At 35.0% G+C, this 18,816-nt stretch overlaps 1 protein-coding gene across 13 annotated transcripts in view; it reads right to left on the bottom strand.

Annotated features, from left to right (window-relative positions):
* Nucleotides 1-18,816, bottom strand: part of LOC145291467 (pre-mRNA-processing factor 40 homolog A-like) — a 180,780-nt gene that overhangs the window by 96,425 nt on the left and 65,539 nt on the right. For all 13 annotated transcript variants that reach the window (XR_013869422.1, XM_080137335.1, XM_080137332.1 and 10 more), the window contains exon 18: nt 17,807-17,921. Coding sequence is in view for 12 of the 13 variants with exons in the window: in XM_080137335.1 (XP_079993461.1) it covers nt 17,807-17,921 (115 nt within the window). In the remaining variant the exon portion in view is untranslated. The remainder of the gene's footprint in view (nt 1-17,806; nt 17,922-18,816) is intronic.

Below are 18,816 nucleotides of genomic sequence, written 5' to 3'. Positions count from 1 at the left end.
ATGCTGCCTTTGTTGATGGTTAATCCAACGTAAACTCAGCAACTTGGATAATGCATCATTTTTATGACATGCAATTCATTCGACAATCCTATAAATTTACGAGGTTATTGTACAAGATTCAATAGCGATAATTTAAACGCTCCCTTCTGTTGATGACTATAATTCACGTCAATGTATCACACATAATGAGCTGACATGTCAGATTCTGAAGCAGCAGGATGCCACCATCATTTCAAGACGATTAATGTTCGACAGGTATTGAGAAACTCATTGTGTAAAAGGCACTGTGTTAATCAACTAATGCAGTTGAAATGCTGGGTGTATCAAATCGAAGGCTGAACATTTAAGAAGATAAAAAGAATCACATATACAACTTCCATAAGAAACCAAATACAGTTACTGACAATATTTTATGGATGAGTTATTTATTCACTTTTTTTTTTGTTTTAAAAGTGTCCTCACTTATCCAGGCCCAAAGGCCACTCGAGGATAAGAGTTAAACGAGTTTCAGGCAAATGGTAAGATAACACTGTGATGATCGGTAATGATGGTGGTGATTGGGAAGATTATTTAAGAGGGCGGCTCGACAAGAATTTGTTTATATTGGACTTGAAAATGGCCATCTTGTAGTCAGTTGTGAAACAGACTCATGGTATTGTGTCCCACGAACAGGTAGTTCTAGGAAAGGAACTTTTCTCATGAAAGTTTAGTTTTATATATATATATATATATACGATTGATATGTAGTTTGCTTGAAGCATTGTGTGGGGTAGGTATGTAGTAGAGATTTAGAAGGCTGTCACAATGCGAGGAGTGAAATATAGTCGTTGTTGGTAAGAGAAGACGAGAACAAGTGGCGATTTACAAATCAATAAGTGCATACTTATATTTTATATATACATATATTTATTCAGTTGTATTGGTAACATAACAAGTAAGACATTTTACCAACACAACTGAATAAATATATGTATATATAAAATATATGTATGCACTTATTGATTTGTAAATCGCCACTTGTTCTCGTCTTCTCTTACCAACAACGACTATATTTCATTCCTCGCATTGTGACAGCCTTCTAAATCTCTACTACATACATATATATATATATAGAGAGAGAGAGAGTGAGAGAGAGAGATGGAGCTATTGACAGAGATTGTTCCAAGTTTTTGCTGTGAATGGTTTACAGCTAAGCACCTGCCATGAAAATAAGAGTAGAAAAATAAAAAACTTAACATCTCTTGCGTAAGAAAGAGATGTTAAGGAGGAAAAAAAGGTCATTCCCAACAATACTCCATCGTATTTGGTTCTGTTACAGTTAGAGGATAGCGTTAGGAATGAGATACCTTCTAGAACAGTAGAATGATTCAACCATTTTTCAAGAGACTTTGGCAACAGAGTTTATGTAAGACTTTCATTTCAGATAAGTCCCAGAAGCTGTTAAAGCTGGGGGGGGGGGGTTATAGACAAAAGCCATTTATTTCAATTGGGCCCAAGTAAGGATCAGAGCATTGGTGGTGAAAAGAAAAAAAAAGCTTTGTTTTGAATGCATTAAAAGTAACCAGCTACCTCACCTCCTCATTGTTTAGGTAGTGTTGTTCCTATTTACTTGCCTCTCCACGAGGGCAGAGGTAGACATAAGATCGGTTTTAAATGCGAGGAAAATCCAGCTCCTTAAAAAGGGGTACTCTGGATAGGAACAAAAAAAAAAAAAAATTGGCTTCAGTCATGAAAGATTTCTCCTCCACTGACCGAGGGCAGAAAAGGTGAAATGTAGTATCAGAACAGATACTGCCCTTTCTTCCTGACCAAAAGAGTGTTGTTACTTATATTATTGAAATAGTTGTTGTTTTGTTCACATTTTGATTGCTACACTATTCCAGCATTCTTCAGATAACTTTTTTCAATGTTGTTAAACTTGCAGGAATTTGATTTGAACCCTTTATTAAACCAACTACTGGAATAGAATTCTCTCATTTACTTTCCATTTATTTTTAAGTTCATTTTTCTTATGTTCCTTCATAAGTGTCCTTTTTACAGATCGGAAACCAGAAAACAAAAAGAGCAGACAATCTTGACTTTAACTGGATGACTGTTTGAAATATGTAATATAAATACCCAACTTTTTTTTAAGAACAGTAAATGCCATTAAAAACTATTCTAATTAAATCTGACATTTGTATCATTTGGATTATTCAGAGTTCTGTTCTCATCTTCGATGCCATTCTCAATCGCCTTCAGATGTATCTTGTCGAATTTGTGAATCTGTTTGCAAGCACACATGACACAACACATAAAAATGCTAAGCAATAATCTATTATTTAAAGAGCAGTTGTCTGTGTGTATGTTTATATATCTAGCTAAAATTCCAGTACTACAAAACAAACACACACAAAGTTATTTTCTTTATCTGCATTGCTTCCGATGAATATCATCATTCATTCTTTGTCCCTAAACCTGCACAGATTCTGGGAGGTGAGGGGTGCTGTTTTCTACCTATTTGGTGCATTAACTAAAGTAAAGTAAATCTGTTTTCAAAGGTTATTTCCCTCATCCCGACACATTCCTTGATTAATCTATAGAAGTGTTTGTGTATATATCAGAAGCATATGTTAACCTTTTGCTCTGAGCAATGCCGCGTAGCTCTGCTAGTCATTTCTAAACAACAGTCTTCTGAACATTGAAGACCCAACCTTCAGTACAGGTAATACTAAGAATACAATCATGAATTGCTTAAGACTTATACAGTCATGGCTGACGAATCACAAGGAAGCTACCCCTATGGATTAAATAAAAGGTTGCATTTGAAATACTGTACAGATTTTAGAGTTTGACAAAGATTCTAAGTTCAACAAGACGTGTGGAGAAGGTTGGAGGTTACATCATCCAAAACATTGTGAGAATAACATCCAAATAATACAAATTATCCTTATCTCAAAAATACCAAAAACTAATCTGACAAACTTAAAAAAACAACATTGACAACTCATTTTTGAAATGGCACTGCTAATACAAAATCTATAAAAATCAATGAAGCCGTTTCATATTCATATAGAAAGAGGAAGCATTTATAAATGAGTGATGCTCTCTCGCAAGATAAACAAGCCGGCAATTATGGAAAAAACTAACCACCAGATTCTTTTATTTTGAGATACATTTTTATGCATAAACAAACACATAAAAACAAAACAAAAAAAAAGAAAAAAATCATCTTTCTTCACAATTATTTTTCAGACAACTTGAATCTTTGTTAAAAATATTGAAGTTAAAAAAGTAAAAATTCTTGAAAAAGAAAATATGTTTAAGTATGAGATATTAAAAAAAAAACCAAACATTTCCTGTTTTTCTTCTGTGATAAAAACCAATAGATTAGATTATCATTATTGAATAGTTACGAGTTTTGTTGTTTTTTTTCCTTCTCTATTAATCAATAACGATCAAACTGTGCTGCTATCATGTAAACAACGCCAACTATCAGCCAATATAATACTCAAGTGTAAAGGGAAAAAAAAAAAAGATACATTCTTAAATTCAGGGTTCATGCCAAATTAAGAAAGTCAATCTGACCAACGTCTTACTAACTATATACCCTTTTATCATCGTTAATTAGTGTGGGTGGATTTGTGAGTGGGAGGCAGGGTGGGATTAGTAGCCTCATTAGTTTTAGTTACTGTTCTTTACTTAAAAATGTTAAAAAATTATGGTCACTTTTTTTATTATTATTTCTTGTATACCCCCCCCCCAAACAAAGCAAATTGCGACTGAAACGTAAGAGGCAACTGTTAATTAGGGCTCATACCTAGTAGGGGCACTCTAAGTAGGGAATTTAGCAGCTAGATATTTGTTCACATTACATTTAAATTTCTGCATGTTAGTATGGTTGTGGAACAGGATGCAAGGTGGAAATACCTAAGTCCAGTGATTTGAGGAAAGAAACTTTCAGAGTGGAAGAAATCTCTGCCACGAGGAGACATCTACAATGAAGGTGTGGGGTTTTACAACCTGTCACGTTAGTCGGTTAGTTATCTACATCGAGAGAGCACCAGTGTTACGAGTTTGTTGGAACACTTTTCATAGTAGTACTTGTAAAACAAGCACAGGGATGCAATATTGTGGTGATGGGACCGAGGACGGAGCTTGGTTGACAGTGCAGGCCCTATTAGATTGGAGATTCCTTTGTTGAATCTTATCTAATAGAGACAAGTAGCTAATGTGCAGGTGCATATGTGACAGCAGTGTTGCATGCATGGGTGAATGGCAGTTTCGTAGAAGTATACAATATTGTCAGGTATGAGTATTTTTAGAAACAACATTTTAACAAATTATCGTGCAAATGCATACAACTGACAAATTTGGAACATTATCACAAAAAATACTTATAAAACAAGGACAAAGATGAAACGTTGCGGCAATGGCACAGGAGATGGAGCTTGGTTGACAATGTGGGTCCTATTAGATTGAAGATTAATGGTTTATGTGCTGTCCCATACGTGGCAACAGTATTCCATGCGTGAGCAAATGGCAGATTTATAAAGATATTAGCAGGCTGTCCAACATTACCCAGTCGCAAAATACGCTTATTGCATATACTTGTAGCATTACCAGCGGATGCTGTATTTTCGTGGACATCGGCAATATTACATACCTAATGTGCTTTAACAAGTAATATCTTTTTTATTTGTGGGTCAATTTTTAAAAGAATTATATTGATGGTATGAGAATAGAATAAGCTTTCCAATGATGTTAATTTATTTTTATTTTTTGCTCCAAGTTAAAATTGAAAAAAAAAACGGTAAAAAATGACAGCCGGAAAAAGGGAAACTGTTTTTTCAATGTTTACATTTCATACATCTCTTTTTGTTTTATTTTACTTCAGTCGAAGTTCTCAGAAATCAAGGGTCCCACAACCTGAAGTCTATATGAGATACATAGATATTCGAATGTTCCACTTAAGTTCTTTATTTCTCAAACACTAAGTTACGTTTGGATACACATGTGCGGGATCAAATTTGATTGGATATGGCTGAAATTTTACAAGCTATCTAAGCATAGAAGTCCATCTCTACTGGACTTTGATTTATATTTTTACGACCGCAGGAAGCAAAGTTACGACCAAGCAAAGTTGACGAAGAATATTTCAAAATTGATAAGATAAATCAACATATATCATTCATTTTCATTTAGATAATAGTTTCAGAATTATTTTCATGTATAATATGTAAATGTTTGATAATTATTAATTGTGCAGAAATTTCTTTAAAATGTTATCTTTTATAGAAATTAAAATCCACTTAACGGGGAACTCACTCCCTATCACAAATGGTTACGTTTCCAACCCGTTTCCCTGACCAGCAAGAACAACAAGCATCACTTCTAGATCTGTTTCTGACTACAGTTCCCGAGGATTGTACAACAAATGCTAACAGCCCACTCGGGAACGCTGACCATGCAGTGATAATGGTAGAAATCGCCCTAAATTCTAGACCCAAAACTGAAGAGCCAGTGCTCAAAACAACGAGATATTTTAAAAAGGCTGACTGGGAAGCCATCAGAGATCTTATCAGAGATGCCCCATGGGGAAATATTTTTTCTCTTCCTGCCGAACAGTGCGCAAATGAGACCACTGAATGGTTCAAAACAGCAATGGAAACACATGTTCCCATGCGGAAATTTTATAGCAAGCCCCACTCTCCCCAATGGTTTACGTCGACTTGTGCAACTGCCATTGCTCAAAAGCAGCATGCATACCGAAGGTATAACCGACATAAGTCCAGTTCAAACAAACAGAAGTACATAGAAGAGAGAAATAACGTTAAGAAAGAAATAGTGACAACTAAGAGAGAATTTACTGAAACCACTAAAAAACGCATCAAAGCACAAAAATTAGGAAATCGTGACTTCCGGAAAATCTACAACAGTGTAGTAAACAATGGGCAATCAACAATTCCCCCACTAACCAACAATCACGAGGTTATTTGCTCAGCAACCGACAAAGCTAATATGCTTGCCAGCCGGTTTGCCTCGAACTCCACACTGGACCCTACCAACCACCCCCTGCCTGACTTTCCTTTGCGGACAGATGCCATGCTAGACGATCTAAAAATCACCCCTGCTCAGGTACATGCTATCATAATAAATCTTGACACTTCCAAAGCATGCGGACCTGATCTCATCCCAGCTGTGCTATTAAAAAAGTGCTCAGCCGAAGTAGCTCCAGTTCTCTCTAAACTCTTCAACAAATGCCTAATGACTCTTGCTTTCCGAGCTGTTGGAAAAATGCTTCTGTAGTACCAATATTCAAGAATTCTGGCGAAAGAACTGACCCATTAAATTATCGCCCCATTAGCCTCCTCCCACTTTTCGCCAAAATATTTGAGACCATAATTAACCATGCTCTAGTCCGGCACCTTACAGACGCTAAACTTCTGACTGACCAAATATAGATTTAGACAAGCCCGTTCCACAGCTGACATTCTCACTGTAATCTCTGAACGTATATACCATTCACTGGATAAAGCGGGGGAGGGCAGAGCGGTAGCTCTAGATATATCTAAGGCTTTTGACAGGGTATGGCACAAGGATCTCCTCAGGAAAATTAAATCATACGGTATCACTGGTAGAATACTTAGCATAATTGAATCCTTCTTAGACAATAGAAAAATCCAGGTTGTCCTCGACGGTCGAACATCTAAACAGTGTGATATAAATGCGGGAGTGCCTCAGGGGTCTATTCTTGGACCTCTATTGTTCCTGATATTTATTAATGACCTCCCCGACAAAACTGCCTCTGAGATGGGTATATATGCTGATGACACTACACTCTATAAAAGGCATGACAGGAAAACAAATGAACACATATCTAAAGAAATGGCAAAAACACTAGAGGATGACCTCCAATCTGTAGTGGAATGGGGACATAAATGGATGGTCACATTCAATGCTGCCAAAACCAAACTGGTTTCCTTCAATAATTACAAGAAACCTTCTCTGCCACCAATAGCAATGGCCAGTGACTCCCTGTCTGAGAGTACATCTTTCAAACTGCTTGGCCTAACGTTCACAGGAAACATGAGCTGGAACAATTATATTGAAAACATTGCTAGGGCCGCTGCAAAAAAGGTAGGCTCTCTCTACCGTGCTAGAAAACTACTGACACCTGAAAGTATCCTGTATCTCTATAAGGCCACCATTCGCTCATGTATGGAGTATTGTTGTCACATCTGGGCTGGTGCGTCTACTACTAGTCTCTCGCTCCTTGACAAGGTTCAAAAAAGAGTCGCTAATCTGATAGGCCCTGAACTGGCATCTAAGCTTCAGCCTCTGTCCCATCGACGAAACGTTGCATCCCTCTGCTTGTTCTACAAGTATTTTAATGGTGAGTGCTCTGACGAACTGCAGACACTTGTGCCCCCCACGTCGCAGACACCCTCGACAAACCCGACAGGCAGCTAAATCCCACCCCCACACAGTAGAGATCCCTAGATGCAAAAGATCCTTCTATTCCAATAGTTTCTTCCCCAGAACCGCTAGACTCTGGAATTCCATTCCAGGATCATGCTTCCCTAACTGTACTGACATGCAGAAGTTCAAGTGCAACGTGAACCGACATCTTGCTGCCCAAATCCCTACATAGTGCCCCCGTAGTTGCTGACCCTGATAGTAGCCCCCTACACCTGAGTGGCAATGTGCCTTGTTTGGGGTGAAAATGTAATAAAAAAAAAAATTTAAAAAAAGTATTCTCTTAAAAATAAAAAACTGTTTTTCTGCTTTCGCTTTACTAGACTAATTTTTTTATTCTGAGTTTGTCAATTAAAAATATTATTTTTAAGTTTTTCAAATTTATTTCGAAACAATACCAAGCCAAAATTATTTTGTTATTTTTAACAATGTACTAAAAACGTTAAAAAACAACAAAATGTACTAAGTACATGCGTTTCTGTTATCACAGTATTTATAACTTCTTACTTGTACTTAAGGTAGAATTGTTTTTAGTGATCAAAAAAAAAAAAAAAAAAATATATAACAAATAAAAGGTACTTGTAGACTTATGCTACCATGCTAAAATAATAACATTATTTAGAAACCTATTCTTAACATTATTTAGAAACCCATTCTTAACAAGTTTTTAGTGAATTTATTTAATGTAAAATGTTTGTATATTTCAAAAATTAGTGTTGAGCATTACACAAGCACAAGAAAAATAGCCACGTGTTATCTCATGTCTTTGAAATTTTGACTTAAAAATATACGAAATACTTTTAACACCCTAACAGCATTTTGTATAATTTTTTATTTTGAACTCATTGTCATAACCATTTTCTCGAATCTGTAAAACAAAACCGTTTCTTTTTTTTAACTGAGGTTATCTAAATAATAACAACAATAATAATTAAGCGGTTCGATAAAGAATTTCATTGTGATGCATTTTGTAAATTTTTACCTTGTTTCTACCTAACATTTTTCTTTCAAATGACTACCTTTTAAGGTTCTGGGGTGTGCTCAAAACGAATAAGGCATTCAAATTTTCCGCAAATAAGTAGCTTTCCGGATATTAAGCAATGTAATTTCTTATGATATTACTGGTGGCCATCTTGATACGCGCGTTTGCGCCATAGTTTCTCAGGATTCCGTTTGCGCGCTCAGGTGTACCAAGATGGCCACCAGCGATAACATAAGAAATGATATTCTTTAATATCCGGAAAGCCACTTATTTGTGGAAAATTTAAATGTGATATTCGTTTTCAGCATACCCTAAAACCTATAAAAGTAATCATTTTAAATGTTAAGGTGGAAACAAGGTAAAAAATTACTGTTTTATTTCTTTGTTTACATAATTGAATTTTCAGTAAAACAACAGAATAGAAATGACAAAAATTACCATCAACTGGTGAATATATAGTTGTTGCTTATCAGGATTCCAGGTATCCTGGTACTATGAAAGCTACATCAAGGATTCATGTAGAGTATGATTTATGTTTGCATCTTAAAAAATAGAGTTATATTTTAGGCCAAATAGAGAGGATTTACAAAATTGAAAATTAGACTGGTCCTAAAATGCATAAATTCTGGCTGACTATGGAAATTTCCATCTTTTACAGAAATCCAAAATCTATATGAAAAATTTTCTTCAATTTATTTCTGAGATTAATTCATATCTACTCAATCTTTTTTTTTTCTTTGAGGGGAGTAGTAAATACCGGCCATGAATGCTCTTTAAGCATTCAATGGCTATACCCAAAATTAAGCTCTCCTTTGGTGAGGAGGCAGTAAAATGTCTATTCTCAATAAAGCTATATTTAAATACCACTATTATAGTAATTAGTTTTGTTCATGAATAGACACCCACTGTATAATACCATGTGGCAGTTTTAAAAAAATTGAAATTTGTACATCTTGATTTATAATTCATGTCTTATGGTTAAGAAATACATCAGATTTGACTGCATAATCAGAAAGATCACACAATTTTGCATAAGAGTGCCAAGTTTCATGAGAATAGCTTGAAAAATAAATAAATGGTGGAGAAATTACGAAACTTTTTTTGAAATGTTGAGGTCTGTAATTTAGCCCAGTTTTTCTAAAGAAAAATGTCCACAGAAAAGCATAAATTTTGGCACTTAAAATTCTCATAACTTTTGAAGTACTGATGGTATTTGCATAATTCAAACGGTCTTAGACATCTTTTACATAGCTCTTTTCATGCAAGTTGATAAAATAACAATTATCTAAAAGAAAAAATGTAATGCGTACACATCAACATGCATTTTAAGACCAAAAATTATATCATTTTAGGTATTACCTGTGTATAAGTCGACTGTAGATTACGGACAAGTTAAATGATTTGTCTCATGTCTCTTTCTTGCACAGATAATTTCCTTTGTGGTGTGTTTTTGCAAGACATAAATAAATTGCTTCTCGGGAACCTGATAATACGTGCATTTACGCAAGTATGGTTTATACGATTTTCATATATAGAACCAACCCGCTGCACACTTACATGCAACGAACACAAATGTTGCTAATTAGATATTCTGATCAATGACATGCTGTAGATTCCAGGCACAGTTATTGTTTTTAGATATAATTTATGTCACGTACCATAATATCCTAAATGCATACATTGCACGAGCCATAATACACCGTAATAATGTACACGCATGTGTTAAGCGCCATTAAATGGTTGTCATTAAACTGTTAAAACTTATTGAACTTAGGAGAGAATGACATCAAAAACACATTTCCTAACCTACTAAAAAATCATATCGAATTTAGGCCTATAGCCACGTCTAGAGAGAAGATGATTGCAAGAGCTATTCCAATTATTATTAAGCCTCCCACTGAAAAGCCACGCATGTGCTTACATACTGGCAAACACACTGCAGTGGAGTTCAGAAGGAGTGCGATTAATTATTAGGATTACCGGTAAGTGCATAAACAAGATGGCGTTTTCTTTGCTATGATTGAGCGCCAAGTCACTTTTCAGCATTTTCAAAAACATTACCTATGTATAAGTCGACCCCCGCAAAAAAATAACCTTAAAATCGTCTCCCAGAAATTTGATTTATACACAAGTACATACGGTAAACATATTTTAATTTATGCAAATTTTGTATTTGTCATAGAGCCAATACTCTATTGATTATTATATTGTACCCAATATATAGTAGTGATTTAAAAAGGTTTTTAAAATGTATGATTTACATGACATCAGCTAGAACAGAAACCAAAACATATAGCTCTCCAACCTTATTTATTACCATCTGAGCTATGCTCACACACAAAAAAAAATCAAAAAATAATGTTGCTAAATAATAAGAAGCCATAAAAATTAAATAATTAAAGTTCAATTTTCAAATAATATGCAGATTAGTTAACCTTTATTTAATTGTTCACATATATATGACTGAGTATATTAAGAAGTTTGTTTTAATAACTTTGAAATTGAAAAGTAGGTTTTCTATATCAATATAAAAATTATATATATATATATATATATATATATATATATATATATATATAGCAAAACTGGTAAATAGTAAAACTGTAAATATATATATATATATACTAGCAGGGGTACCTGGCGTTGCCTGGGTGTTTGGAAGTGTGTGTTGAGCTCCCCCACCCCACCCTCCAAAAAAAAGTGTTAATAGGCAGGCAGGCTCTAACCCATGATGAACATGTGACGCGAAGGCGGAAAAGAAAGTGAAAGAAAACGTGACATCTTACCGCAATGCTAAGAAGACATAGGAAGCGAACAGCGTTCAAATTTAACAATGCCAATCAAAAGTTGACTTGCTAAGTGAATGAGTTCACACAGGTGCAGAAATGAACGTTGGCTGAAAACCAGTTCAGCTTTCCGCCGATTTGTTTCCCCACGAAAAAAAGGGGAACTCTCAAATGAATAGCAATTGTCTGATATGAAGAGTTTTCCCCACATTGATCAAAGCTAATTGCTTTCAAGACGTCCTGGCATGAAAGGCCACTGACGCCTTTGCATCAGTGACTTTCGCTTTAATTATACGAAAAAGCCGAACAAACATGCGACAGAACAAAATAGCGTGAATTTTGTAAAAGTCGCTCAAATAAAACTTATAGACAACCGTTCGCAAATTGTAGATATTACAATCTAAGGAGTATATCAAAAGTTCTAAAGGATAGCCCCCAAAAAGCCTTTGCTGGACATACAAAAATGTGTGCGGCTGTTTTGTCTTATATTTAGATTATTGATATAGAAAAATTTACATGGTCATGATACTGGACATGCTAATGTTTTGGACAGATGGTTGGTTAAAACCACAAGTCCTCGTCGGGCAACTTAAAAAAAATATTTTTCACAGAAGAAAACCAGTCCTCAAGTGAATAAGGAAACTTATTTGTTTAAAAAATAAAACATGTTAAAATTTAGAGGGAGAGGCGTCATGTGACAAACTCCAGGCAGAAAAAAGAAAAAAAAAAGAGAGGGAAAAAATAAAATCAGGTGAAATCAAGCTTCTCAGTGTAAAGAGGATATATATATATAGATAGATGGATGGATACAATGCTGTGATTCGTAGCAAGAAAAAAAACATTATTTTCCAAATGCATTAAACTAGCTCCAGCATATTTGCAACATTACTACATTTATTATTATTATACTAAATCTGCAAAAATCAATGTATGTTTTAATCACACAAAATAGACATCAAAATATTTCTTGCAATTATCATTATCTTTGAAAAGGAAATGTTTTTTTATTATTTTGATTTGAATGTGTTCATTAAGTCACTCATCTTTTCTGTTTATTATTTTCATCCTCTCTTTATGGTGTGTCAGCCTCATCCCTCTTAATTTATTCAGCTACTATTAATCTGGTCACTCTCTGTTTATTAACAGTGGAAGATAATAGAAATATAAAACAGAGGATTGAAATAGTTTTGTCTTTTTTTTTTTTACAGGGGGGGGGGCACTACCACTTATCAAGGTCCAAAGGCTATTCAAGACTAAGGATTATTGAGTGTAGCAATCGGAAATTGGATATAATTTGATTATTTAAAGGGAACAGCTCAACAAGAACTTGTTTAGATTGACTTGAAGATGATTATATTGTAGCCAGCTGGAAAGTAGACAAGCAGAATAGAGTTCCACAGGCAGGCAGTTCTAGAAAAGTAGTTTTGTTCATGGAATTTGCATTTAGATTTAAGCAAAGGGATTTAAGGGAAATTCTTAATAGTGGTTGTAGCTAGACAAGTAGGGGGACCATAGATTAAAGGACAGGTGAGCACTTGCCATGAAAATAACAACAGAGCAGAGGCAAGCTCACAACATATGTTGGAGAGAGGCTGCAAGGTTTCAAGATTAGTTTTGAACTCTGTCAAGGCAAGATAGGGTCCTCCGAGCAGTTCCTGTCCAGATATGGCAACAGTACTCTATTTTAGAACGTATCTAGCTCTTATACAGGTAGAGAATTGCATAGAGAGTGAGATACCTTCTGGAGCGGTAGAATGATGCAAGCCTTCCATTTCAGATCAGGAGTGAAGCTTCACAAAGCACGGAGCTTCTTTAAGACGAGAGCCATCCATATCAATTGGTGTCGAATAGGGATCAGAGCATTTATAATGAAAAGATAGAAGCTTGCTTTTTAATGCATTAAAATTAACCAGCCACCTTCTGCCTCATTGCACCACATGCTTAAGGTCAGAAGAGAGAGACTCGGAGAGAGATCTTGGTCATTGTTACCATAGATGGTAGTGTCATCTACATACGTCAACAAAGGAATGTGATTTGAGAGATCACTGATGAAGATAAGGAAGAGAATTGGGTCCAGGATGAATCCTTGAGGCACTGATACTTCAAACTTCTGGCCATCGATGACTACTTGTAAAAACCTATTAAAGAAAACAACATCACAAACAGGTTTGTGAATGTCATTCAGATTATTTTCAGTTTTGGGAGCAAATTTGGGAGGTAGGTGGCCCTAATCGCATCGGGTTGAGTTTTCTGCAAAGTTCTTGACAAAGCATTTGGCTTTGTCAGATGTTGATGAAATCACCTAAATCTCATTGATGATGGTCACGATAGAGGACACACATTTGTTTAGGATCTTGTTTGTTATTCGCCAAAACTCATGGGAACCAAGCCTCTGTACTTCTACTTTGGACTTGATGGATTTAGCATACAACTCTTTTATGTTTTCTATAATCCTTTTACAGTGATTACTGGCAGTTCTAAAGGCAACTTTAGCCATTGGTTTGTTTACATTATAAAAAATATGGAATTTCACTCAATCACTAACATTATTTAACCCAAAGCTGGAAAAAAAAATTTAGAGAGAAAGAAAAAGATATGGAAATATTGCGAACAAAAAAAGATTAACTTTGGATTTTTTTTTTTTTTTTTCTAAATTTAATTATCTTTGCTAATTCACTTTTTGATACTTATACAGAATAAGGACCCAGTTATCGTAGGACATATTTGGGTAGTTTACATAAACAAAAAAAAAATCATCTGTATCATATATATACACATAACAAAATGAGAATATAATATTCCAAAAAATCATATAAATTGATCAAGTCGTTCAATTTCTAAATCAAATGTTATGAGTAATCAAGGAGAGACTTTCTTGCCAGTCACTTTAAAAACCAACTCAAGAAACAAAGAAAGATAACTCAATAATAATTCAAACTTATGAGATTTACGTTGTAACTAACATGGATACTTGGCGTTACTCGGGTGGATATGATGTTTGGTTTGGACACAGCTGCTATACTAAGGATATTGAGCAATTTCATTGATAACCCCACAACAATTTCAAAAATAAAAAAACGGAATCGTTCAAAAAAAGAAAAACAACCTCCCCGCCAGAAGTAGCTATTCTCTCGATATTAAGCATTTTTTTGTTGCCTGTGTGCTGGACCCTCTTCTCCCACAAAAAATAAAATAAATTAAAGGATCAAAACAAATTTTCTTTCAATCAAAATAGCAGTGAGTGCCCATGCCACCAGAAAGTTAAAAAAAAAAAAAAATGGGCCGCAGTAGCTGGGTTTGAACCTGAACTGCGAAAGAGTGAAAGGGAAAAAAATTACTGGCAAATGTGCTAGCTGTTACAGACACAACTGCTTGTCATGACGCTGCATAATAGCGTTTTTAAACAGTTTCAGTTTGATACATGTACATGACCTCCTTTTATATAATAGATGCCTTCAAATTTCCATTAATCACTTAAAAAATGATTTTCTTATTTAAAAATAAAATTACTTGATCAATTTACATTATTTTTGGAATATAATATTTGACCTTTATTATTCTTGATATTCATAAATGACCTACCTATTAAAATTGTTTCTGAGATGGGTATATTTGCTGATGACACCACGCTCTATAAAAGGCATGAGGGGAAAACAAATGAGCACATATCTAAGGAAATGGCAGAAACACTAGCTGAAGACCTCCAATCTGTAGTGGAATGGGGACAAATATGGATGGTCTCATTCAATGTCGTCAAGACTAAGCTTGTTTCCTTCAATAATTACAAGAAACCTTCTCTACCACCGGTGGCAATGGCAAAAAACACACTGAAATGTGTTAAAGGCATTAACAACCCTTAAATATTAGAATATAAGAGGATAATTAAGTTAAAAACATCTTGCCCACCACCCATCAAACAGAAAAAAAAATTACTGAATTTTATGTTCTCAATATTCTTCTTAAAATAATATTGACACTTTTAAGATATTATTTTTAATATTATTATAAATTTTTAACAAAAAAAAAAAGTTTGCATCGGTAGCAACCTTTGTTTCGCTGATGATATAGATGGACTCACAGTTTCAGAACAAGAACTGGAGAACCTGGTCAGGCCACTGAACAGACCTTCTACAGCTACGGCATGGAAATCAGTACAAACAAAACAAAAATGATGACAAGTAGTGACAACGGAATCCAAATTGACATCACTGCTAATGGAGAAAGGCTTGAAACCATGAAGAATTTCAAATACCTTGCAGCCAGGGTTGCAAAGTCGGATGGTAAAAGTCCAACTCTGACTCCTAGGATGCTGACTCCGACTCCTTTCATATTTTCGACTCAACTCCCCTCTTCTTGATCCCTATGTGGAAATCTATTCGGCAGATCCTTATACCAGCCTCCCACACCTATTCAGCAAGCATTTTATAAATACTTTTTATGTATATTATTTTTTATGTTTAACATTCACTTTTATGATAAATATACTCACATATATACTCTACCAACCTTATAGAATAAAGTTAAGATAACAAAGGGATAAAAAATTTACGATGAAATTTTATTATGCTATCAGTTCAAAAGGAAATACGATATTTAGGCATAGGGAAACCTCTTTAGGCCATGGCATTTCAAAATCAAACACTTCTCATCAGAAGAGAGGGATGAAGACACAGAGAAGAAATTTTTTAAAAGATAATATTGCCTTTATGGAAAGAGGATCAAAAGAAAAACAGGAAAAAGCTATAAAGAGCTATAGTAGCTTGGGTTGCTTCTCATTGATTTAGGCTCGTTTTTTTTGGGGGGGGGGGGGATAAGATTGTAATTTTGGATCGATCCCAGACTAATCGAATTGCCAAATACCATTTGATTCAGGAACTGGATAACTTTCGGATTACAATCCGATTGTTATCCGATGTAATCTACAGTGATCTCACTCAAAGACAGAATTTTCATTGATACTGTGTGATGTCACAACCAAAACGAAAACAGCTGTCCATATAGGAGTTGCAGTGATCCAATGGACGAAAATAGCTTGATGAAGTAGAAGCATTGCAGTACAGTACAAAATATGATATATCTCAAAAAATAAGAACAAGACATTATAAAAACTGCTAAATTGTGCAACTGGTAAAACCAAACAGGAAAACTGTGTAAAAAATAAATCTATTGGACTTAAGGAGTTGGAGTCTGATGAAAAATTCTGACTGACTCCTAGAAATCCAACTCCAGCTAAAACCTCTGACTCCCCCCGATTCCGCAACCCTGCTTACAGCAATAGTTTCAAGTGAGGGGTTCAAACTTGAAGTATAAGCCAGAATTGCCATGACAGTTGCAACACTAGCTAAGTTGAACATGCGTTCCCTTGTCCATTCAGTTTTCTTGTATGCTTGCGAAACATGAACCCTTACAGTAGTATAAAAGAAGAGGATTCAAGTCTCAGAAATGAGATGCTTCAGAAGACTGCTGGGCATTACTTACAAGACCCATATAACCAATGAGGAAGTATAAAATAGAATAAGGTAAGTCATTGGGCCTTTTAAAGATCTTCTCACCACAATCAGGAGGTGCAAACTAAAATGTTTCGGCCACATAACAAGAGGAGAGAGACTTGCCAACACAGTGCTTCAGGGAAAAGTCAGACGAGGAAGAAAGAGAAGACAGAAGAAGAGATGAGAAGACATATCACAGAATGGACAGGATTGAAACTGAGGGAGGCAGACAAACGTGCAGAGGACGGAGAAGGATGGAGAGGACTAGTTGACAGGTCATTTCAACTATATAAGGTCCTTTTCAAGCGTTTTTTTATATAAATTTTTGTTCATCATTTTTTTTTCCATTGGAGATATAAAAATCTCTTAATGATAGAAGTTCGTTGAGCTGTTGATTCCGTAGGGTCTGACTTTTCTCATGCCACATGTGGTTTATGCGACATGGTTAATAAAATAATATTAACACTTTTGAAGTACCGTTTGAAATTTGAGATGTTATTAGAAATTTAAGAAAGCGAAAGCCCCCCGCCCTTCTGTTTTTTAATACTTTTAACTTACTCTTCTCCCATTGAAATGCTTGCCTCAGGTACACTATCTTTTCTTTAATCATCTACGCCACTGTCATGAGGCAGGTAATTAGCAACACACTTAACCCCATTTTTTAAAAACTATCTTACTCTTTTAGCAGATATTTTACTTATAATAATATACTAAATTTTGTGTAGCCATGAGGCAATCTGTGTTTTATTTAATGTATGATAGGTTGGTTGGTTGTTTTTGTTTTACGGCATATCAACCCTTTCCAGATTATTTAATACCGAATCCAGTGATTTTGAAGAAAAAGTTTTTAATAGAATTTTTTTTTTTTTTTTCAAGTCGGTTTCTATTTAACCCATAGTTGAGACCCTAGGTACTACCACTCTGGGTCAGAGTGGACCTGAGAGCAATGGCAATTAAAGGGTGACTCCACAAAGCCCGCAAGGTGAGACCTCATCATCAGATATAGTTTAAGGTCATATCTAGGACGAATGTATGGTAGGAGTCGGAATAGGTGGGGAGTGAAGAGAGAAAAAGAGTAGGGAGGTTCTTACCTGGTTGCCCTAATATATTGGAAAATCGGAGGTCTTGACTAACAATTGGGTACAGATCCATCCATAGAGACATCGAATTCAATTTTCCCTGATTATGTAACTCATCAAGAAGAACCTAAAAACATAAAAAGACAGCATTGTCAACAAAGAAATGAGAAAATTCTATTGCAAAAGGTATGAATACAGTTTTCACCAATCTGGAAATAAACAATAGCAACCTGTATTCAACTAATTGTATACAATTGTATCACTTTAATTATCATTATTATGTATTGTATTTCGGCTTTAAAGAACCAAAGACAAACCAAAAGGAAGGGGAGGGAGATATTAGATAAAAAAAATATCTGAAGACATATTTAAAAATGAAACAAAACAGGGTTCTTGCCCAGAATTCTCCCGATATTAAAAAACAAAAACAAAGAAAAATCTATATATGATGTATATACCAGAAAACGAAAGTGTATTCCAAAAATCATGTAAATTGTTCAAGCAGTTTCATTTTTAGCAAAATCATTTTTAGGCAATTAATGGGAATTTTTCGAAATCTTCTATTATATAAATCTCACCTGTCTGTTTAAATGTATGTATGCATGTATGTATGTATGTATGTATGTATATCTGCCTAAAACTTTGACAGAGGCAACAGATTTTCACAAGATCGGTATCGTTTTGAAGCTGGACCCTTCAGATGATAAATATAAAAAAATTGGCTAAAAATATTAATTCCTTCACCTTTAACTGGGCACTTTTCTACAAGGAGGGGTCGCTTTTTTGCTGATATTTTTGAAAGTCATCGCCTCTTTTCGACTGACTAGCCTTATTTTAAACCTTCGCCACTTCCGCTTTGGGGATGGATGCAACGGCAAAGACATCACATTTTTTTTTTTCACATTCTTTTCCTCCTTTGCAGTACAGGTTCGAGCCTGCATGTCTGCTACAATTTTTTTTTTTTAATACCCAGGCAACGCCAGGCACCCAAGCTAGTTACAACTTAAATCTCACAAGTTTGA

Source organism: Euprymna scolopes, chromosome 12 (assembly GCF_053919585.1).
Source record: "Euprymna scolopes isolate OS-2025 chromosome 12, ASM5391958v1, whole genome shotgun sequence".
Taxonomy (NCBI): domain Eukaryota; kingdom Metazoa; phylum Mollusca; class Cephalopoda; order Sepiida; family Sepiolidae; genus Euprymna; species Euprymna scolopes.
This window is presented reverse-complemented; position numbering and strand designations above follow the sequence as displayed.